The sequence below is a fragment of the Schistocerca gregaria genome, chromosome 4 (assembly GCF_023897955.1).
Source record: "Schistocerca gregaria isolate iqSchGreg1 chromosome 4, iqSchGreg1.2, whole genome shotgun sequence".
Classification (NCBI taxonomy): Eukaryota; Metazoa; Arthropoda; class Insecta; order Orthoptera; family Acrididae; genus Schistocerca; species Schistocerca gregaria.
This window is the reverse complement of record NC_064923.1, coordinates 521,999,355-522,024,895: the sequence shown is the minus strand read 5'-3', so window position 1 is coordinate 522,024,895 and position 25,541 is coordinate 521,999,355. Positions and strand designations below refer to the sequence as shown.

Here is a 25,541-nt window from a genome sequence, read left to right as displayed (position 1 = left end):
TCTCCTTTAGCAAAATCTGCTGTCTCTCAAAACCATGGTAATAGTAATGACAATTGTGTTGCTTCATATTTTCTGCGTTTTACTAGTAATGGACTTACATATCCAGAAGCACTTTACCTTCAAAACCATCATTGTTAATGTCACCAACTGCTGCTACTGTTGTCCCAAACTGTGCATTCCTTATTCCGCCATCAATGTGTTCCATTTCTTTGTTCTATAAAAGAAAAGCAAACCAGTATACAACAATAAAAGTGATGTATTTCACTGTTTGTTACAGCTTATGTCCAAAGATACTACATTGCTTTATTTTCTACTTCTCTAAGTGCACAAAAACACTGGATACATAATGTAGGTACTCAGAGGTCAGATATTTCTATGGTTATCAGAATTTTAATTACATCAGAATGACATAGTTTATTTATGGAAATAAGTAGGTTTACTTACAATTATTTCACCTCCTAAAGAGATATATATGCGACCTTGATCTGGGATAGAGGCAGTTGAATACCTTGGTGCACCAATGATCATATCGTCATAACCATCTTTATTTATGTCTGCAGTTGCAATGCTGGCACCAAAGTACTCTCCAACCTGTGTCCCTGTTATTTCAATGATGGGTGCAATATGATATTTTGCACTGTAGTCATAAAGCAGCACCTGTAAAAATTGTAATGTTAAAAATGTGGTATTTATTGATTTAAATTGAATAAAAATGAACTTTGACAGTTGAATATGAAATGTGTGGAGAAAATACTCATAGCAGAAATAATGATGCTAATGTTATACAAAAGAAAACATAAACATTCAGTACTTACTAAAAATTATGAATTACACCAGTTACATATACATCCCTGTTTTATATTATACAAAAGAATTTTGTTTAGAGCTTATTAAGAAATCATACCAACTTCATCTACAACAGTAAGAAGGCAGTTAAACACTACATTTTTATTGGTTTTCATTAAGAATACATTGCACACCACAAGGGCTATTTATAGACTGTGTAGCCTTTCTTGAATGCTTTTCATTTACCACTGTACACTGGAACAAAGAATGTGATTTCATATAGCATAAGACAGTATATTATATTACAAGGGGTTTCAATAAGCAATGTAACACAATTTTTTCCTTGGCCAATGTCAGATGAAAAATGCAGAATTGGTTGTGAGACATCATGAAATATTCCTGCTTCAGAACCTATAGTTTCACAAAGTTTTAACAGATGGTGATCCAACATGTAGCCTTCAAAAATGGTCCCTGTAATGTCCGTTCATTCCTAGAAGAGAGCTGTCATTGATTTTCTTTTTGGGGAAAACCAGAGAATTGCAGATATTCATAAGCACTTGCAGAATGCCTATGGAGACCTGGTAGTGAACAAAAGCATGGTGAGTCTCAGGGTGAGATGTCCGCCACCATCACAATGAGGTCATGCAAACCTGTCCAATGTCTCATGTGCTGGCCAGCTGGCAACACACAGCTGTGACTGTAGCATTACATGAATATGTCCAATATAGTTGGATCTAATTTGCATCATGTGAGTGTAGGGGAGTCAAAACAAGTAGGTCCTTTACTGTTCTCGATATACATTAAAGACTTACCATTCCATATTGATGAAGATGCAAAGTTAGTTCTTTTTGCTGATGATACAAGTATAGTAATAACATCCAAAAACCAAGAACTAAGTGATGTAATTGTAAATGATGTTTTTCACAAAATTAATAAGTGGTTCTCAGCAAACGGTTTCTCTTTAAATTTTGATAAAACACAGTGTATACAGTTCCGTACAGTAAATGGCACAACTCCAGTAATAAATATAGACTTTGAACAGAAGTCTGTAGCTAAGGTAGAATTTTCAAAAGTTTTAGGTGTGTCCATTGATGAGAGGTTAAACTGGAAGCAACACATTGATGGTCTGCTGAAACGTCTGAGGTCGGCTACGTATGCTATTAGGGTTATTGCAAATTTTGGTAATAAGAATCTCAGTAAATTAGCTTACTAAGCCTACTTTCATTCACTGCTTTCGTATGGTATCATATTCTGGGGTAATTCATCATTGAGTAGAAAAGTATTCATTGCTCAAAAATGTGTAATCAGAATAATTGCTGGAGCCCACCCACGGTCATCTTGCAGACATCTATTTAAGGATCTAGGGATCCTCACAGTAACCTCACAGTATATATATTCACTTATGAAATTTGTTGTTAATAATCCAGCCCAGTTCAAAAGTAACAGCAGTGTGCATAGCTATAACATCAGGAGAAAGGATTATCTTCACTATGCAGGGTTAAATCTGACTTTGGCACAGAAGGGGGTAAATTATGCTGCCACAAAAGTCTTTGGTCACCTGCCAAACAGCATCAAAAGCCTGACAGATAGTCAACCAACATTTAAAAATAAATTAAAAGAATTTCTAGATGACAACTCCTTCTACTGATTGGCTGAATTTTTAGATATAAATTAAGGGAGGGAAAAAAACTAACTTAAGCATTAGTATCATGCAATATTTTGTGTAATGTAATATCTTGTACAGACATCTTTCATTAACCTGACACGTTCCACATCATTATGAAGTGTCGTATTCATGATCTATGGAACAAGTATTAATTGAATATAATCTAATCCATGACATCATATCAACTTGAGATTTTTTATACATGTAATTGATTTCTAAATTTTATTGATTATTTGCAGAGTAAAGAATTTAATTATGTACAGCATTTAATAAGTAATGAGTTCTAATGAGATAGATATAAATATGTTTTAACATAGCAAATCACTGTGCTGCATTATGCATTATACATATTCACTTCATAAGAACAAAAACTTCCATGTTGCTCAAGAGCACGATCAAGTGGTCATCAAGTGCAGATTTGCTGTGACCTTCATGAATGGGCATAGATTTCTTTATTTACAAACTACAGATGATTTAAAAATTATTCTAGAGAACCACAGCCTAACTTTGGTGCAAACAAATTGCTCGCAAATTCTCAAATATCGGTATGGAGTTTAAGATACGGAGCTGAATAACAGGCATTATCGTCACGTGTATGATTCAGTAACATTAACCTCAATTTATGGACATTAGCTTGACAATAACTATCAAAGACTTATATGAGCAACATAGTAATCATCTTGTTGCTTAAAGCAAGAGAGAAGCGATTTACTGATGGGATACGAAAAATTATAATCATTGCACAGTCAACTTGATATGTTGCTTAGCAACTCATAATTGGACAGTGATAGAATTACTGATATGATCTTTAAGTATCCATGACCAGTACACACACACCAGAAACTAATTACTCTAACTGTGAGTGACTTCTGGATTGGATGAGTCTTTTTCTTTTATTTCAGCTATTTGGTATTAATAAATTTCTTTCAAGGTTGAAACTTCATCAATGGTGTCATGCTCATTCAGTTTAGTTGAACGATAGATAGTACCAGCTACGCTACTGTTTATGGTTTTAAAAGAAAAGAGAGCACATACCTGGTTTTCTTTTGAGAAATGTTTGTATTTCAGTCATCAGTCTTCTCAAACCAGAGGCACAAGTGACACTCCCTCATAGCACTACAATATCGTGAACCACCACAACATGTGCCCCCTACTAACTACATTTCTGCATTTAAAACCCTGAGATATAGCAGCAGTATAAAGAAGGATGAAAATAGAGGAAAGATCAGTGAAAGAAACGGAGCAAAGAGAGACGTGGAGGTCATAACTCCTGCAATGCTGGAACATGCAGATACTCTCATCCAAGGTAGTTAATTGATGGAAATCAAACACTTCACTGTACAAATGGATGTTTCTGTCGGTAGTGCTGACACATTCACCCACCATCTGGGGTACTACTCAGAGGTGTGTGTCTTCTGAGTTGCTCCTCACCTAACTGAAGACCATAAAGAACAATAAAGGACAATCTGGAATTGCTTGTGAGCTATGAGGCAGATTGAGACAATTATTTCTCAAACATTGTCACAGGTTCATCACTTCGAACCAGAAACAAAATGATAATCCTTGGAGTAGTGCCACAGCCCCTCTCCTCTGAAGAAAAAGTTCAAAGCCACACCCTCAGCTGGTAAAGTAATGGTGATAGTCTTTGGGGACTCTGAATGGCTATTCTGTTTGTAATCCTCCCTCGTGGGATGACAATCAACTCTGAAGTGCATTTGTCTACCTTTAGGAAACTTTCAGCAGATTTGTCACTCCAAAAAAGCAAACAGACTTCTCCTTCTCCATGACAATGCAAGGCCTTTCACAAGTCTGTGCATGATGCTCTCTGAGAGAAGCAGTACTTAGATAATGGGGAAGTTATGGATGCAGCAAGGCATTAGCTCTGACCTCTACTGGTAAAGTGGTACCATGAAGGCATACAGGCCCTTCAAATAACATGATATAAGGCCATCATATTGAACAGAGATTATGTTGAAAAATAATATTTTGTAGACTAAAGAGTTGGGAATTATATGATGTACTGCAATCCTGAATAAAATCAGCACATTTCTAGGGGGAAAAAAAACATGTGTTGTATTACTAACCAAATGCCCCTTGTTATATAAGAAATGTTTTTAATGTTAGAACAAAAATGAATTCCTTTCATTCAGTAACATCAAATGATGTCTTATGTTATTAAATACTGTGATTTATGTTATTTACATGTTGGATTCCCCATTGTATATTCCATAAAAAATTATATCAAATAGAAAAGTCAATTAAGAAAACAGAGCCAAATTGTAGTCCAGTACTCACTTCCAGGAGCTGAAATATTTAGTACTGCCAACAAACACATACAAAAGTAAAAGTCTACAATTGTAGATCTGTACTCTTGTTCTTGTTACAGGTGAGTTTCTCTCTTCCTCATTCTGACTAATCAGTTTTTCTTTTTAGCTTTTCTCAGCTGAATCCTGGAATGTATTTTTGGTGCAAGTTGTATGGACAATATTGCTATTTGAGAACCTGTGTGATCTCTGTAAGCCCATAAATATTTCCAAGCTGATGGCTGATTTAAGGAGCTAATGTATAAATTTGGAGATCACATTGGCCAGTGAAAGCTTGGAGGTAGTAGCTTATAAAAAGAGCATGTACAAAGGCTAATTAATAAATAGGTGTAATTGGGTTGCAAAAGTTATGTTGTTTTTTACATCTTTTTAATGATTTCAGAATTGTAATTGTTGTTACCTTATTGTTGTTTAAAATATAGTGGTTTTTATATTTGTAAATTTTGTTCAAGCTTTAATATTTGGGACTTCACACCAAGCAGTGGCACTGGCCAATATTGTGTAAATAGATTGGTAAAGAATTTTTATTTAAAAAAAAAGGTAGAAGAAGTGGACAGTGTTAAATTCTTGGGATAACAGCTTGATTTTAAATTCAACTGGGATGAGCACACCACAGAACTGCTGAAGCATCTTAACAAATCTCTATTTGCAATGCGAATTGTGTCAGACATAGGGTACATAAAAATGAAAAAGTTGGCATTTTATGATTACTTTCATTCCATAATGTCATATAGGATTATTTTTTGGGGTAATTCATCAAGCCAAGCTATAGTTTTCTGGGCACAAAAACGTGCAGTAAGAGTTATATGTGGTGTGAACTCAAGAACATCCTGCAGAAGCCTGTTTAAGGAACTAGGGATATTAACTACTGCCTCCCAATATATTTATTCCTTAATGAAATTTTTCATTAAAAATATATCACTTTTTCAAACCAACAGCTCAATTCATGGAATCAATACTAGAAATAAGAATAATTTTCACAAGAATTTAAAGTCACTTTGTCTTGTACAAAAAGGTGTGCATTATTCAGGAACACACATTTTCAATAACTTGCCAGCAGCCATAAAAAGCTTAACAACCAATGAAATTCAGTTTAAGAGAAGCCTAAAGGATTTATTGGTGACCACCTCCTTCTACTCGATTGATGAATTTCTCAGTAAAACTAACTGATTTGTGCATTTCAGTGCTGTAATGTGTTCATTGTAAATAAGTATTATAGTAGTTGTATTACATGTTCATTACCTTATAAGTAAATAAAAATCTTTTTTGTTTTAAATTCAGTGTATTAGTATTTGTAAAATGACTCTTTCATATAGTGTTCATTAAAAAATGTCGATCATTCCACTTGGGACCTGTGGAATGGTACATTAGCTTATTTGTTTTAGTTGTAAATATTTGTCATGTATTGTTTTAATTCTGACATGTTCTACATCCTGGAGGACCTCCTCATTACAGATCAATTGGAATGAAAGTAAATCTAATCTAATCTAATCTCTCTCCTTCCTGAGGGGGCAAAAGACAGTACCAAAGTCTTAGACAGTAGTTCTATAAGAATACTTTCAATGCCATTCCCATTGACCACATTTGGTACATTTCACATGTTTGTTTGGCATTGCCCATATGGCCTAGTAAATAGTTGAACTATTTCCTCTGATTACATGGTCAGAAATACAGGATATTTTTAAGGAAATGTCATGGGAAGTCACAGAGCAAGTATTGTTCTTTGGAGTAACATAAACCTGTCCTCTTCATTGTTCTCACTTATGATCTCACTATCACTTTGAATTATACACTGTGCACTGTTGGAAAAGTTCACAGGTCTTTGTGCCTCTGCTTCATGAACTACTATAAACCTAAAACTGATGTATTGTGAATGTGGGCCAACTGTGAATCATGACTCATAAATCCACATATCTCACTAGTCGTGGATGTGATTTGCATCCATTATCAACTGCTACAACTTACTATTCCTCCAGTTTTGACAATCAAAGGAAATGGAATGCCAACAATTATGTGCTGTCCTGACATCTCACTAGTGATGAACTGCTAGAAATCAGAGCATTTCAGGCTACAGTGATTCGACATTTGACGCCAACCTTGCAGATCAACAGCCCTGCTGCTCAATGACCACCTTTATGCCAATGTTGAACGTTGTGTTTTGGCTGGACTGCATTTTGAGTGTACTATGCAAAAATATTTATGTTAGAATAATAATGTCTTCTATAGAAATGTTGACTTTTATTGAGTAAATGTAATTTCAGTTCCGTTCCACCAGCTATATTTGGATTCATGCAAAATGCAACTTAAGTGTGGTAGACATTCACAAAAAGCCCTGAATAGAGGATTCTTTCCCTTAGTTGTACTTACAATGAATATTATTCCTCACTTGACACTCCCATAACCCACTGATCTTGGTGTTCAGCCAAACTGCTGCCTACACTTCCTCTTTCACCAGTCCTGAAATTACCAGACTGAATCTATGCATAACCTTGATTACCAAAGCTTCATCTAAAAATGTAAGATGACCTCTTATTTTTAAAATGATGGATTTGAGAAAATACTTTTCTTATAGTCAGACAATTACAGAAAATGTCCTTGCACTGTATCAAACCCTGGAAAGTTTCCAAGAATTTCCACAGTCAGTTTGGCTTCTTCCATTCTTAAAACATTTTTCAGTTCATCTTAGAGCTGCATAATGAATAGCTATGACTTTAAAACCAATTCTGAATTTATATTTTTTCCTGATGATAAGAGCCTCACCATGAGCTGTGGTGGCTACATGGCAGACAGTTATCGCCCTCTGTCATCGGATTGGTTTAAGGCCTAAGTGACACATAGGGTGCCAGTCTGAGATGGGTGCCAGAGGTGCCACAGCCATAAGACATATGGGGAATGAAAGAGAGAAGAGAGAGAGAGAGAGAGAAGGAAAAGGTGAAGGAAACTTTAAAGTAAACTCTGAAACATCTGTGGCCATGAATTTTCTGATAATGCACAGAAAACAACAAAGTGACCATTTCTCAAAAAAAAAAAAAAAAAAAAAAAAGGATAATGATGTGAAATTCTTAGGCACATCATGTGTTATATGGTAAGGGTACTAAGTAGTCACAGCCTCTTCACTGAAGTCAATACACCAACACACTACTTTATACTTTAGTGTACACACATCTCCCTTTTCTGGCATTAGGGCAAACTTACAGGTGACATAATATTATCCTATTCACCTACTGCCTCTCCTTCCCAGCCATTAACCACAAACCTTCAAACCTTCCTACCCCTTTCCAGATCATATCCCCCCTTGCCTACTAAAACCTACACAACACATCACCTAAGCCAAGCTGCACTGTTGGAACAATATAGTTCCTGAGGACAATACAGAAGCACATCACCTCAGAGCCTAGGAGCAGCCTTCAACATATAATACATACTTTTAAAAAAATGCACAGGAAAATAAACGTACAAATTTGAAAACTCTAATTAAATGTGATATGAGAATTGTATTGTTAAATGTAAGCTTTTAAAGACAATTTCCTACATTTTGAGCACCTAGAATATATAAATAAGAAAATATGAGAGCTTAGAACACAAATTGCATCTCAGGCATGCAAAGTACATTTTCCATTTTTCTCCCCATAGTACACCAATGAGAGAAAAACAGAAACTATTTAAAGTCCAAATACATTAATTTCTACACAAAACAATTCAGTGTTTTCAATCTAGCCACATGGCAACTAAGAAATACATCAAAAATAATGGTGAGTAACTTCCAGAGACAATCTTTGACAAAATGTCACAGAAGAAGTGATAAAATTACAATTTCTAGATTCTGTTTACCTTACAATCTACAGTATAAAATAAGTGACTGCCTTTAACATTCTGTAAATGGATGAGCCATCTCAACATATAGTTATGTTATACTGCTCATTTTTTTCTAGACCTGCTCCACTAAAAAGCTTTACTGGACATATTCACCACACAATCTGTCGTAGAAATAAGTTGATAGAGGAGCAGGAACATAAGATCTGTGACCTCGTGGACAGTTACAATATGCAAAGGAGGAAGTAGATAGGTTGAGGAGGGTGAAGGGTGCTGGGGAATGGGAATTGGCAGTTGGCAAGAAGGTGGTGAGGAGGAGGAGGTATTCAGACAGTTTTACTTTGTATATATGCGATAGATATGACCAACTCCTAGAGTTGAGTGGAAAGGAGACTGTTGTAGCTGTATGTGTATGAAACATACACCAATCCTCAGCAATCAGGAGGTCTAAGCCAGTTGCAAAGTGTAACAGAAAGAAAAAGTTTCTGCTGCTAGATAGTGCACATGGTAGAGGCATGGGCCAGCGGTGGCAGGATGTGTCGGATATTGAGTACCAGGAGCCTAGTGTAGGTTTGGCTCAGGTGAGTGACAGCACAGGTGAGTTGTGCAGGAATTTTACAAAAGAGGATCAGGTAATGATTGTGGGTGGAACAGGGATAGGGATGAGGAATATGATGTAGGTGGTGACATAGTAAAGATAGTTACTTAAACTGGTGGCACTAATGTGCATTTTATACATTTGTTTCAGCCTCAAGATCAGCCTCATCTTAATGCGGCTGTTACATGTTGTTAACATGGGGATGGAGAAATCACAGATGGCAGAGGACACGGGTCACATTGCAATGTTGCCAGTTGAATCTATCAATAGATCGGATTTCCCTAGGCATGGCCAGTACTTCAATAGCTATGGGAAGAGGAGGCTGGTAAAGCTTATAGGTGACAGTGTAGTGGGTGGTGGTGGGATCACTCATGGAAAAATTCCTGTAGTAGTTGGTGTTAGAGCTGTAACTTTTTTTACTTAAAGGAAGTCCCTCTTACTAAGGCATCACCTTCAGACATTCAGAGGAGGCCAGGTATCCAACTGGAGAAGGAATTAGCATATTTCATTGAAATATAAGAGGTATTAGAGATAAAGTTAGTGAATTGCTTATACATGTTGACTCTGACATTATTGGTATATCAGAGCACCACATAAATAATTTGGCATTTCAGCCAACAAATGTTCTTTCTTACAATGAGGCAATCAAAAAATAATTACATCTACATGTAAATGACTACTCTACGATTCTCACTTAAGTGCATGGCAGAGGTTTCTTTGAACAACTTCCAACAATTTCTCTACCTTTCCAGCCCCTAACAGCATGCGAGGAAAATGAACAATTAAATGTTTCTGTACCAGCTCTGATTTGTCTTATTTTATTATGTTGATCATTTTTCCCTATGTAGGCTGGTAATGATAAAAAGTTTTCAGTTTCAGAGGAGAAAGATGGTGACTGAAGTTTTGCGAAAAGACCTAGTCACAATGAAAAATGTCTTTGTATTAATGATTTCCATCCCAGCAGGCTTACTAAATCTGTCACTCTCTCTTCACTTTTTCATGATCACACAAAATGAGTTACCCTTCTTTGAACATTTATGATATCCCATGTCAGTTCTATCATTTAAGGATCCCATACTGCACAGCAATATTCCAACAGAGGATGAACAAGCACAGTGTAGGCACCCTCTTTAGTACACCTTGAAGTGGGACATCCTCCAAACTACCTTTTTTTAATAGAAATAACCGATACCATTTATACTATCGATTCTTCTATAGATGAAAATTCTCGGCTGTTTCACTGATGATTTTGTATACATTGTACAAAACATCAGGCTAAAATTAATTTGTTACAATCAATATGTATTTAAGGTTAAAATTCTTCTTCTTCTGGAAATGATAGAAACTATACTTAAAATTCCTATTATTAATTGCACAATCTGAGAACAATTATAAAATTTATTTTTGGACTCATTTACAAAGTAGTGATGTATTTTGGCAAAGATTTGTCTTTTGTCAAGAAAGTATGTAAACTCTTTCACCTTGGAATATTGTGAGTACCACAGAATGTAGGGAGCAGTGGGTATGCCTCTGATGGAAATGCACATATTTTGCTAATTTTGTAATCAGCCATGTAATTAATGGTTTTATGAACATGGAAATTGTGAAGTTGGTGTGATATAGAAGAATGGAATAAAATAAAATAAAATCATAGCAACAGATAGTACTTCATCAGTTATTTAGTCAACAGGAGTGTACAACACTACAAATCAAAATTTCAACCACAAGAATGTACCCCTAGACACAAGACTTAGAGCCAACAACAAGAGAAAATGAAGATAAGCAAAAAGTTTTGTTTTTGTACATCTTATGCCTCTCAAACCTTTTGAATATAATGAAGAGACTAAGAGAAATTTAATAGTGATGTGTCGGAGTGTAAGATTACAAGTGTGGGCATGAGCCATGATCTGTTGACTGATAATGAAGTCTTGTCTGTTGCTGAAGAAGAAAGGACAGTGTTTAGTATCATTTCCAGTTTTTATATACATACAGAAACTCCAATCACTTGACAAAAGAAGACCCGAGAGCTGCTCGACAAAGTTGGATAAAATATGACAATACAATATAAAAAATGGCAGACTGGATCAATTGAAACAGTCAGCAAAGAAACAGTGCAACCAAGTATTATGGAGTTGATTTTTGCAAAATTGAGCACAGTTACTGATCAGTTAACCGAAATACAAACTGAAAACAATCATAAAATGGACAGGGTGCAATACTAAATAGACCAACTTAGTAATCAGGTTTGGGAACTAAAAAATGGTTTGTCACATGGATAAGAAAGTGTGAATTAAAAAATTGATGTCTTAGAAAATAAATTTATTGTTTTGTAAAATGAGTTAGTTGCACATTCTTCCAACAGGAGAAGAATGTTAATGACATCAAAGAAAAAAAAAAAAAAAATGTATTCAGACAGTCAAAGTTTTCCATCAGACAATTTACATCCAGTGGATTTTCTGCACCACTGCAGAGACAGTTTGTGTCAGGTATGAGTGACAATAAAAAAAAAGTTAGTTAAAAGATGTCTTAAAGGTGAAGGACTGTCTTGGGTAGATCTAAATTTAAGTCAGTGGGAGACAAATCAAAGTTTCACAAAAAGTTTTTAAACAAATTTTGTTCAAAAGCTGAACAAGAATTAAAAGTGAATTTCTGAATGGTCCAAATTATGGGAATAGGGATGAAACTGTGAAAGAGTTCTGGAAGAATCAACTTAAGAAATTAGCCCACCTTGACAGGCCAATTGACCAAATGACATTGATTGATGCACTAAAAACGAGATTACCAGAAAGATTGCAGTAGACCTGGACCTGGACCTGACAATTGCCTTGAAAAATTTTTAAAATATGTTGACCGGCTGGTTAGGGCAGCAGAAAGAAGCATATATTATAACAATCAAAATGATAAAGATCACGATGGTAACTACAGAATCAGAGATAATGGTAATTTTTATCTAGGTTGAAATGGCAACAGAGATACAAACTTTGAACATCAGCAAAATATGAATAAGGGGAAGTAACCATGGTCAGTTCAATAGAAGAAATTATCATAGAGGTGGCTGTTCAGGAAAGGGCAATTCACCTCCATGAAGTCCACAGTTTTGGGGTGAGGAAACACAACAAGTTCAGGACTCCTAATTTAGTGACCGATGCGGTCGCAGGTTCGAATCCTGCCTCGGGCATGGATGTGTGTGATGTCCTTAGGTTAGTTAGGTTTAAGTAGTTCTAAGTTCTAGGGGACTGATGACTCCAGCAGTTAAGCCCCATAGTGCTCAAAGCCATTTGAACCATTTTGAACACCTAATTTACACTTACATTTAGACTTTAATAACTCTGTATCTTCAGATTTTTGTGATATCAAGACTTTTCCATAAAGTTTCATGCATCGAGCTGCATAAATTTAGATTCTGCTTCTAATATTTTGGCTGAATATCATCCAGCCATCTTCAGGGTGAGCCGAGGTGCATATGCAGTGGTTCGGCCCTCGGGTTTAAAAGGTCAGAGCAAGTGGTGGGGCATTAGTCACCTCAGCTCACTTTGAAGATGGCCTGGATTGTGTTCAGCATAAATATTAGAAGAAGAAGCTGAATTTATATGGCTGCACATCCAATACCTTGTGGAATAATAACGTGTCACAAGTATCTGAAGTTGAACAGAAGGAACAATAGATTTCTCATATACATTTTGATCAAAAGTTTTGAAGTAATATAGATACTAATCACAAACCAGAATGTGAGTGTAATGAGAATTTTGATGTATTCTGTTTTAATCATTATTTCTCTTGGTCAGAAAACAGTGTTATTGACATTATGCAAAACAGGTGATGACTGTATTGAATATGAATTAGGTGGCATTTTTTATGTAGATGTGAATGAGAGCTGTAAAATGACTGAGGTTGGTAAGACTGAGACTGGTAGCTTATTGGAAATGAATGTATGATGGTTATGAGACTTGTGTTGTTATTGATGTTATTGATGAATTAGTTTTGGAAGCAAATGATGATTATGATGATGATGATGATGATATCAGGTTTTTCTAGAGTTTAAGAATAATGAATTTTCAGAGTTAGTTGAGAATACAAGTGTGGTAGGTGATGTATGTGATGATGAAAGGGTCATTGAATACCAGTCATGTCAAAACAGTTTTTCATTAATGTCATGCACAGTAATGATCCAAACAGTAAAGCTGAGTTAACTGTAAGTGTAGAGCATAAAGGTGAAAACTTTTTGAAATTTCTTTGGGACCAGATTGGTGATAACATAGATAGATGTGCATCCTGGAATAAGTTAGCTATGGTTAGTCAAAATTTGTATCCAAATTGGTGGAATGAAGTGAAAGAAGATCTAAGTAGGAAATGAAATTTTGACAGCAATTAATTTTGTGCTCCTTTTGTAATAAGTAATGTTAGTTGTGCTATGGAACCCATTCAGTATGTTCAATCTTTACCTGATAATGTAATTAACTGAAGTAATACTGTGCTACCAGTAAAGTTGATAAAACCCTGTAAGAATAGTGTGGATGTAGCATTTGATGAAATTGAAAGTGATCTATTGCGTGAAGTGTCTAATAACAGAGATGATGATTCAAAGTTTGGATGTCCTTAAATTAAGATTAAGATTAATCAGTGGGAAGGGAACTGTTTGATTGATATAGGTAGTCCAATTTATGGTATATTTAAACAATTTAGAGACAAAATCCAGTGTAGTAAGAATTTGGTGGCAATGCTCATTGTAAGTGTAAAGGTAAGAGGAGCTACAGGTAAGCAAAGCAAATTAGTAAAATCTCAGGTCCTTTTAACATTTAGTATAGAAGGCAAAACCTTTGAACATGGATGCTTAGTGATCCCTAGTCTGGAAGAAAATATAAATCTCGTCATGGGTTGGTTAGTGAAAGTTGAGACTTGTTTTGTAACCAAAAAGTAATGCACTTGTGAAAACTAATTCCTATATTTTAAACTGTGGGAAAAGTTGTAACTATCTGCAAAACATTATGAACCAGAGTGAGTATCAGATGTTTGATGACATAGATTTTGATGAGACTGACAATCAAGATTTTGAATTTGTAGTAGATTCTAAAGTAAGGGAAGCTATGACTCTTAATGACATATGAAAGGAACAACTTAGGAATTTATTATTGAAATATAGAAATGTGTTTAGTGATAAGTCAGTGTAAGTGAAATGCTATCAGTGCATACTTTGCCTTAAAGATCAGCAACCTTTCTTTCTCAAGCCATGTAATATACCATTACCAAAAAGGAATACTGTAGAGAAAGAAATTCAGAAAGTGGAAACATGGGGTGTCATTGAGAGAAGTAGGAGTGCTAACAATAATCCTTTAGCTGTGGTAAATAAGAGAAATGGTGGAGTGAGAATGGTTTTGGGTTTTAGACATCTTAATAGATTTCTTATCAGAGAGAATTAATATCCTGAGAACATGGACAAGATGTTACACAGATGTGATTATGCAAAATACATGAGTAGTATGGACTTAACATCTGGGTTTCACCAGGTCCCACTTGAAATTAATTCTAAAAAGTATACAGCATTTTTGTATGGAGGTAAATGTTTTCAATATTGTGTGGTGCCATTTGGGCTAAACGTACCTGTAGCTGAATTCTGTCTTAGGAAGTGAAGTGATTTCAAAACTAATTGTGTATGTCCATGACATTCTGGTCACTGAAAATGCATGGGAACAACATTTGAACCTGCTACGAGATGTGGTCTCAGAATTAGAATCTTGAGGCATGCTTTTGAAAATAGGTAAGTGGAAGAAGTTAAATTTTTAGGACAGATTAGATTAGATTAGATTAGATTAATACTTGTTCCATAGATCATGAATACGACACTTCGTAATGATGTGGAACGTGTGCAAAAGGAACTGCACTCGATAAAGAGAAATTTGAAGATATTGCTAATTTTCCTACTCCTCACAACAAAAAACAGCTTAAATCATTTTTTTAGGTTAACTTCTTGCTACAGAAAATTTTGTAGCAGCTAAGCTTTGAAAGTTCCATGCTTGTGAGAATTTTTGAAAAAGAATACCAATTGGGATTGGAATCAGGAGTGTCAGGATGCTTTTGATGAGATCAAATGACAGTTGTGTGAAACTCAGGTTGCGTTCAAACCAGATTCGTCTATTCCTTTTTGTATTATGACATACAATAGTGATGTTCATTGGCTGCAAATTTATTTCAGGAGGTTAAAGCTGATGGTGTTATTGAACACAGATCTCTTGCATTTGCTTGTAGAGTACTGCAGAAACATGAAAAGACATACACTGTAACCAAGAAAGAACTTTCAATCTGTATATTGGGCATTCAACAAACTTAAAAATTATTTACTAGGTCACAAAGTCATCATCTACACTGATCACAAAGCATTATGTTATTCCAGCAGTGTAAGCTATACCATAACAGAATTACTTGTTGGGCCTTGTTTTTACAGCAATTCAATAATGAAATCAGGTACATTTAGGGTGCATACAGAGTAGTTGCTGATGCTTTGTCTGGGCTACCTTTAGAAAGTGAATCATCTAACAGCTTTGCGGAAAGAGACAGAAGTTTTAAATTATGTACTTGAAAGGCATGAAAGAGGAAAAAGAGATCTTAAAAATTTATAAAGACACCCGCTGGTATCAAAATTACGATGGAAATTGGAAACTATTAAGAGCATGTTAGGTATGAAAAGAGGACAAATGACTGATCAATATTATATGGTACACAAGGGTATTTTATTCAGGAAACATAAGACTGACTCAGATGATTGGAAACTATGTTGGCCGGAACGGTGTATTGATACTTTAATTAATTATACACATAGAGTTTTGGTCATTGTGGATCAACCAAATGCTCACAAAAGATTCAGGAAAACATCTGATTTTATTACATAGGTGGGAGAGTCAAGAAGAAGGTTGCCAGCTGTGACAGATGTCAAGGAGTGAAGGTAAGTAACCAAACAACTAGAAGCCAAATACAAAACATACTGCCTAATAGTAACCTTGATCTCATGACTATGGATGTTTATGGACCCTTACCTAAGTATAAGAATGGATTTTGTTATGTTTTTGTGGTTGTTGATGTATTTCCAAAGTTCATAAAGTTGTTTCCTCTTAAGAAAGCTACCAGTAAGCAAATAATCAATAAGTTTGGAAACACATATTTCCATCAGGTCATCAGGTGGATATTCCTAAAACAATTTTTCCTGATAATAGTTCTCAGTTTGCATCGCAAGCTTGAAAGGATATTGTTGATCACACAAAAGTAAGATATGTTCTAACCTCTGTGTACCATCCTTCCAATAACCCTGCACCAAGATATATGAGGGAAATTGGAAGACTGTTTAGAACATATTGTAGTAGGAATCATATCAGATGGATAGATTATGTCAGTGATTTTTAGGATATTAAGAAACACTTACAACATTCTTCAACAGGTCATATCATGTATAAAATGTAAAACCAAGTTAGCCATGGAGGCATCTTCTTCTAAAACAGAAGGAAGGGTGTCAGGGAGACTAAAATTCCGACTTAGAGTGGCGAGATGTGGACAGTCCACCAAAAGGTGGGCCACTGTTAAATGTGAGCTACAGTGACAACATGATGGGGCCTCACGCCAGAGAAGATAGCTATGCGTCAGCCAAGTGTGGCTGAAGTGGCAGAAGACCACAGAGCCCCTTTGAGAAGCCCATAGAGAAGACTTCCACTCATTTGTGCTCCCCTTGATGGCACACAGTTTATTAGGCATAGCGAAGCTGTACCATGTTTAATCACAGACTAGCTAACTTTATTTCTGAAAATGTTTCTGTTATAATGTCAAGTTGAACACATATATTTCAAAACGACACAACACACGTACATCACTGAGCAAGTTGACAATGCAAGACATGTGAACACGGTAACATTTGAATGAGCACTGAGTCCAAGTCTAGCGGCTGCTGGCTGCTGACACTTAGGTGGCACGGCTGCTGCATGGCTGGCAGACAGTGCCGCATGTAGAGGAAGCACATAATAGTTTGGCGACACTTTGAATGATCGGTGAGTCACAACACTTTTCCCCCCTTTGAAATTTTTTCACTGGTCTTGATGGAGGTGTCCTGTAGATTGGTAACATCAATAGGCATTGTTTGACTGGCCATAAAGTCTTGAGGATGAGGCTTCCTGTACAGATGGAAGTGTCCCAGATGATAAAGGGTCGAGATGACAGAATACGTAGAAGTTGAATCTGCTAGGGCCACATGCACCAATCTGCCCATTGTGGCAAGTCCAGTTGATATAACAGGAGACATGGGTGATGTGTCAGTGTCCGTAGGAGAAGAAGGCAAGTAGATTGGCTCCGACAGATGATGGACATCCGGTTCCTGCAAGGGCACGTCTCCTGGTGGCGTCCGTTCTTGTACTGGCACTGAGAAGATGTTAAGAGAGTTCCGTAGTGAGTAAAGAGTGATGCCAAGATCCCGAGCATCAGGTAGAGCGGAAGGTGGTGTAGTGGCATTCTAAACAGGTGTTGCCGACACACGAGGCTGAAGCTGGTCTGAATGATGCACTGCAACACCCGTGTCCATCTGGATTTCATACAGGCATCAGCCACGGTGTCGTAAGATGAGGCCCGGACTCCATTTTGGCTGCCTGCTGTATTCCTATACCCAGACAAGGTCATCGGCGGTGAACCGGCCAAGCAAAGGCACCCACAGACGTGAGATGGAAGGCTGCAGAAGATGAAGTAGCGTGTGGGGCTGTCAGCCATGTAAGAGCTCAGCAAGGCTGTGGTCGCCCATGGGTGGTGAAACGGTAAGAAGCCAGAAACTGGAGAAGTGCATCATCAACACCAGAAGAAGTCAGGAGTTTCCGCATCTGAGCCTTAAATGTGCGGACCAGTCATTCAGCCTCACCGTTTGATTGTGGATGTAATATAGGCGCCGTGACATGCATAACACCGTGATGAGCACAAAAATCCACAAATTCGGAATAGGCAAATTGTGGACCATTATCAGTAACAAGAGTAGAGGGAAGGCCTTCCAAAGAAAAAATACAAGTGAGAGCACTTATGGTTGCCGTGGTGGTATACAACATGAAATGGACAATGAAAGAAAAGTTGGAGTAGGTGTCAATTACGAGGAGCCAATAAGTACCTAAAAAAGGTCACATGTTGATGGATGAAACAAGGAAGCAAGTGGTTTGTGATCCATAACAAGATGGAACTTGGATCCATAGAGAAAAGCACTAAACTTATGAAGAGCATAAATAATGGCCAAAGCTTCGTTTTCAATTTGAGAATGTGTTTGTTGGGCATCCGTGAGTGTTTTGGAGGCATAAGCAATGGTTTGTTAAGAGCTGTCAGAAAAATGGTGTGCAAGGACTGCACTGACCCTGTGTTGAGAGGCGTCCATAGCAAGAGCAAGATGTTGGCCAGGTCGATAAGTAGCCAAGCACAGGTCCTGTTCCAGCATCATTTTCAAGTCCCGGAAAGCTGCATCGCAAGACATGGACCAGTGAAAGGGCACGTTTTTATGCAACAGGTGAGGCAACGGCTGAGCCATTGAAGCAGCAGATGGTAAAAACTTGTGATAGTATGCTATTTTCCCCAAGAAGGCCATGTAATTTATACACCCAGGGACAGGGAGCAATAATTGTTCCAAGAATTGCTGAAAGAGAGCAGGGGTGCTGGCAACTCTGAATGGCAATCGTTGGTATTGATAGAGGCCGAAAGGTGTGTTAAGAACCAGAAATAGCTGGGAAGCAATGTCAAGAGGAAGTTGATGATAAGCTTCTGACAGGTCAATTTTAGAAAAATACTGGCCTCCTGCAAGTTTAGTGAACAAATCTTCAGGTCAAGGCATAGAGTAAGTGTCGATGAGGCATTGTGCATTTACAGTTGGTTTAAAATCATCGCAGAGACGAATATCACCATTGGGCTTAGCAATGACAACGACAGGAGAGGACCGCCCACTGGAAGTGACAGGAAGCAAGACCCCAGAAGCACTGAGATGATCCAGCTCCCGTTTTACCTGATCATGAAGGGTCACAGGAATGGGCCGAGCCCGAAAATACTTAGGCCGAGCAGTGGGTTTGAGTGTGATATGAGCTTCAAAATCATTTGCACGGCCTAACCCAGGAGAAAAAAGGGACGAAAACGTCATCGACAAGGAACCCAGTTGAGCATAAGGAATAGCATCAGAGATGATATTGACAGAGCCATCTATGGAGAACCCAAAAATGAAAAAGGCATCAAAACCAAAAAGATTCTTTGCGTTACTCTGGTCGAACACAAATATGGGAACAGTGCGAATGATGGATTTGTAAGATACCTCAGCATTAAATTATCCCAAGAGAGGAACCTTCTGTTTATTTTATGTCTGTAATTGCCGAGTGACAGGTGATAGGAGTGGAGAACCCAACTGAAGATACGTCTGAGAACTAATTATAGTGGCAGCAGAACCAGTATTCACCTGCATGCGAACATCCCGACCAAGGATTTGTACAGAGTGCAATTGACAGACAACACAGAATCAGAATTAGTGTCATGTTCATGAACATCATGTATGTGGTCGGATTTGCAAACGGAAGACACATGACCTTTCTTTTTGCTATTGTGACACACAGCCCAATGTTGGGGACAATCCTCGCGTGAATGTTTCGTAAAACACCACGGACATGAAGGAAGTTGCTGGGGGTTTTGCTGCAGTTTCTTAGAGGGTTGTTTACAGTTAGGCAGAGTCTGCATGTGGGAGCACACTGCGGTGGGGATGCACCACATGCGTTGTCAGCAGTACACAGAGGTTGTATTTCCCCGAGGTCGGCCCATGCCTCTATTTGCACCCCAGCGGCACAAGAAATTTCAAAAGAGTGTGAGATGGATAGGACTTCATATAGAGTTGGATTTGTCAACTGAAGGGCATGTTGCCTCACTTCTTTGTCAGCTGCCAAGAGGATAATAGCATCCCATACCATGGAATCGGCATAGAATTTCTTGTGAACGTCAGTAACAAATTGACACTTTCGACTTAGGCCATGAAGTTCAGCATCCCAAGCGCGATAGGATTGATGCGGTTGTTTTTGACAATGATAAAAGGCAACATGAGAGGCTACCACATGCGTTTGCTTTTGAAAATAGACAGACAGAAGTGAGCACATTTCAGCAAAGGACAAAGATGCAGGATCTTTCCAAAGAGCCAATTGCGACAACAACCGATACATTTGAGGTGAAATCCATGAAAGGAATGAGACTTACAGATTTGTTTGCCCTTGACATGAAACGCCAAGAAGAGCTGTCGAAGACAATTTTCGTAATCAGACCAGTCTTCCGCCGTCTCATCGTAAGGAGAAAAAAGAGGTATAGACAATGATGAGAAACGCCCTGCATTTGATGCTGCAACAAAATCGCGAAACACCAATGTTAGAAGCATTTGCTGTTCAATGAGACCTTGCAATAGTTGCTCGACAGTAGCCATGGAAACCTGTGGGTCAACGATGAAAAGGAAAATTCCACTACCTCATCGCCAATTGTTATAACGTCAAGTTGAACATGTATATTTCAAAATGACTCGACACGTATAAGTCACTGAGCAAGTTGACAATCCAAGACATATGAACACGGTAACATTCAATAAGCACTGAGTCCAAGTCTAGCGGCCACTGGCCGGCTGGCCGCTTAGGTGGCGTGGCTGCTGCATGGCTGGCAGACAGCACCGCATGTAGAGGATGTGTGTAATTGTGTGGCGGCACTTTGAATGATCGGCAATTCAGACAGTTACTATGGAGAACATGTCTTGTGTGATGTGAAGGAGGTATTGAACAGCCTATTTAGTACACAAAACAGTGTTTTAAGGTTTGATGTGAATGCTAGATGGAAAGTTACCTACTCATTGGAGCATGTGATGAGAACTCTAGGGAGGAAGCTGAAAGATGCAGGCAGATCCACTCCCCACACTGCTGTATCACTGTACCCTGCTGGACCAGTCAACTTGCAAGAGATTGTGGGTGCTGTGTTATGCACTTGAGCATCAGTAAGCTGGATCTGTATTGCGACTGATATTTGTGTATTGTTTGCCAAAGATGCAAAAGACAGTATTATTCAGCATGAATGAATGTTTTGTCAAGTACAGTGCGCTATGCAACTTCATATCAGTACGTATTTTTTTATCAATTGTAAATTGATCTTCTAGGTCTTTCTGTAAGTACATTAGGTTGTATGGACAGTGGAAGACATTTACTAGTACAGACAATATAAGAAGATGTATACATGTCTGCTTTCATATACTGACTGTGGTCCTCAGGCTACTGGATTGTGTTTTCATTCAAAGCTAACCATGAATTTTTATGTATATTTATCCTGAATATTGCAATATTGTATCTGATTGGAACTTGAGTTTTGGGCAGACTCATACTTAGCTCTGTTTTGGGCACCCCTGGTCATCGCAACTGTCTGGGTCTGTGTGTGTGTGTGTGTGTTTGTGTGTGTGTGTGTGTGTGTGTGTGTGCGTGTACTCAAAGAGAGTGTATAACCATTGATTGAGGCTACATGAAGCTTACATTTACTCATTGCATGTAATTGAACTTATTGTGATGATTATGAACTTCATTCATTTTGTTGTGAAGAAACTTTTTTGCTGCTTTGTACCAGGTGTGGTCTGGATTCTTGTGTCAATCTCTATGTTGTAAACTTAGGCCCTAATATTTTTTCATTATTTGGTTCTTTCATGAGTCAGTAATCTAGTTTATGTGGCTGATTGATTGCTACTCATAACTGAGTATATTCTTCTGATATATACCCATTATTGTGACTTTTTTTGTCAGCTCACTCATATACAGGATGCATCAAAAAAATGTATACACACTTTGAACTGTCATAGACATTTTATTTCCCGTTCTACAAGGTTAAATATCTGTGAGAAAGTAATGTTATGTTTCTTCAACAGGTGGCAGCAGTGGCAAGGAAGTAACTACAACATGGCGGACGTGTGTTTGAGCTTTGAAGTATGGAAGCAGATAATTAAGTAGTACTGGAAGTTTGAGAATGTAGCTGCACTTCGAAGACAGTGGAGAAGTGAGTATGGTACAGAACCACCTTCAAGGTTAACAATTATACATCTATGAGACAAATTCTAAACACATGGAACAGCGTGTGATGTGCATAAAGGTCGATCAGGGCGACCTCATACAGCTACAAGTGAAGATTCCACAACTGCAGTCTTGGAAGTGTTACAGCGTTCACGTGAAAAATCTTCAATGCAAGTGGCATGTGAGAGTAATGTAAGTGCTAGTAGTGTGCTACGCATTCTGAAGAAAGGCAAGATTCAGGTGTACATTCCAAGGTTAGTGCAACAGCTAAGTGACGATGATCCAGATTGAAGGCTAGAATTTTGTTAATGGGTTCAGGAAATGGTGAGATGTGAACTGGGATTTATGGGTAGCATAATTTGGTCAGATGAAGCCCAATTTGAACTCAATGGAACTGTCAATAGGCACAATTGTGTGTACTGCGCTGAAGATAATCCTAACATTACAGTTGAAAAGGGTGTGAATTTGCCTGGTGTAAATGTGTGGTGTGGTTCGTCTGCAAGGGGACTCATTGGGCCATTCCACTTTGAAGATACTGTTACTGGAGATTCATACCTAACAATGCTCGCTGACTCCATATTCTCTGCCATTCATGCATTATACAGTAATGATGAGTTTTATTTCCAACAAGATGGCACCCCGCCGCACTATTATAGGGACGCTTGAGCATACCTGGATCACAATGTGCCAGGCCAGTGGATATGATGCAGGGGACCAGTTGAGTTTCCTCCATGCTCTCCAGACCTCACACTGCTGGATTTCTTCTTATGGGGCACAGTAAAAGATGAGGTGTACAAACGTAAACTACATAATCTGGACACACTTTGGAATGAGATTCAGGCGGTGTGCGCAGAAATCTCATTGGACACTTTGGCACGACGTATGGAATCAGTGGTGACTCGTATTCAGAAATGTATTGATGCTGAAGACCACCAGTTTGAACATTATTCACATTTGCAAAGTACATTTATTTTTCCGATTGGACTTTAAGATTTCCATTTCCAGAAATTTAACATTGTGGTACGGGAAATAAGTTTTCTATGATGCTTCAAAGTGTGTATATATTTTTTGATGCACACTGTGTGTTGTCACAGAAGAAGCTGAGTAGCACAGTGGTGTAGTTGTTGCTTGGAGGGACATGAGTTCAAACCTCACGTGGACTGTACAATTTTAATTTCTATATTTGGTTCGAGATCATTCTAGAAGTATTGACAAATGTCAAGAATCATTGTACTGGAATGTAATGTGGCTATATATAAACTGTATGTGTTATGACCGGAGGCAGTTCGCTCCATGCTCTTGTATGAGGAAGTGTTGAATAAACCTTTGTTAAGTGAAGTTAGTGCTCGTCATTCATCTACTTACACCTTCTTCTATGTGACATTATTCTGGTGGAGGCACCAGGTATTTGATCTGTGATGGCACCCATTATCAACAAAAGAGTGGCACCCATCAGGCCATGACAGATCTGCCATTTATGTGGCAAGAAACCACAGTTTGAGCCATATTCAACAGATTGCCCTCTATTAGTGACAGAAGAAGAAGAGGACGTGACGATGACAGCAACTGTGTGCCACCACATGAGACATCCTTCTGGGTTCTGTGGTGCCGATGGCCAAGATCCAAACAAGTGGCTGAAGGTATATGAGCGTATCGCCAAATTAAACAAATGGGATGATGCCATGTGTTTGGCTAAAATATTTTTCTACTTGGAGGGCACTGCCAAGCAATGGTATGGGAACAACAATGACGAGTTCACAAGCTGGGAAGTATTCCAGGTGGAACTGCGCAAGTATTTCAGTGACACATGATGACAAAATTGCAAGGCCGAAGATATACTAAAGTGCAGGGAACAGTGTCCAGGAGAAATTAGAGCATCCTACATTCATCTTGGAATTGTGTAAAATAATGGATCCTAGAATGAAGGAGGAAGATGAGGTTGCACATCTCATGAAGAGTGTTGCTGAGGACATGTATCAAGCCCTCCCACTCAAGGTCTTCATAAAATGGTGCCAGTATATCGAGATGATGCATCAAAAAAGATTTACACATAAGAAGTTTGAATGGCTTCCAAACATCATATCGATGTCTGTGGAGGAGGAAGCAACAGATTTCACAAGTGTTCTTCATTAGATAGTGAGAGAGGAAGTTCAAAAGGCACTTGGATTGCATAGTGAGCAAAAAACTGAGACGCTTCAAGAGGTCATAAGGGAGGAAGTGGAACAGACATTGAACCCAATCTCTCGTGCTTCATTTCCCTTTAAAACAGTGATAAAGTCAAGACCCAGTTGGTGTTAGGTTTCTACAATGCCACACGAGGGACCTGTTTGGGCACCAAAGAAGACTGATGTCCAGTGGACTCAGTATGTTTCCACTGTGGACGACTGGGACATGTGGTGCACTATTGTGAAGAAAGATGGTGGATACCTAATGACACCCACACCAGAAGACAGCAGACTGATCTTAGCCGATGCCAACTCCGGGACAACGAAGGTGAACAAGAAGATGTGGGTGCAGGATGACGTAGTTCAACATTGCTGCATGCTAGCCACTAGAGAAGACACTCCCCAACATGCCGATCTAGGTTGCCATCACCATTTAGAAGCTCCAGCCAATCACAATGTGGCAAACTAAAGGGTGCAACCTTCCTTGGAGGTAAGGCCACCAAAGAAAAAATTCCTCCACCGTGGATCACTACAAAAATGATAGGAAACTATGTCAATATCCTCATGAATGGTGGACCAGCCCAACCTCTTGTGGACTCTGGAGCATCATATTCAGTCATTTCAGAGAAGTACCATCACCAGCTTCAGAAAACCATATTCGCTGACAGCAAAATATCTCTGCTGAAAATGGCTAATGGGAAATATGTAAAACCTACAGGAAGATGTACCATACATGTGGTTATAAGTGGAAATACACAGCCCTTAGAATTCATCATCTTACAAGAGTACAGTCATGACATCATTCGGGGATGGGATTTTTTGAAAGCTTCTCAGGCAATTGTAGATTGTGGTCACTCGAAGATTATGCTAGATGAGATGAGTTACTGTGGACAGGAAGAAGGGCATCTGAGTGTGTGAACAAAAAATTAAGTACTTCTTGTTTTGTGCTGCATACATTAAAAAATTGTACCAGCTACAACACCCTTCAGTGTGTATATTATGCAGTTGTACACTCTCACCTCCGGCATGGGAGAATGTTCTGGGGAAATTCTGGAGATGCCATCAAAACATTCAAAATAAAAAAAATAAAAAATTATAAGAATAATGGAAGGGGTAGATAACTGCAAATCATGTAGACCA

General features: G+C 38.1%; 1 protein-coding gene across 1 annotated transcript in view; it reads right to left on the bottom strand.

The window, feature by feature from the left end:
- LOC126268030 (integrin alpha-4-like) overlaps positions 1 to 25,541 on the bottom strand; it is a 568,589-nt gene that overhangs the window by 338,461 nt on the left and 204,587 nt on the right. Inside the window, exons 9-10 of the mRNA XM_049973452.1 lie at positions 445 to 657; positions 118 to 214 (exon numbers count right to left, since the gene is read on the bottom strand). Coding sequence (XP_049829409.1) covers positions 118 to 214; positions 445 to 657 — 310 coding nt within the window. The remainder of the gene's footprint in view (positions 1 to 117; positions 215 to 444; positions 658 to 25,541) is intronic.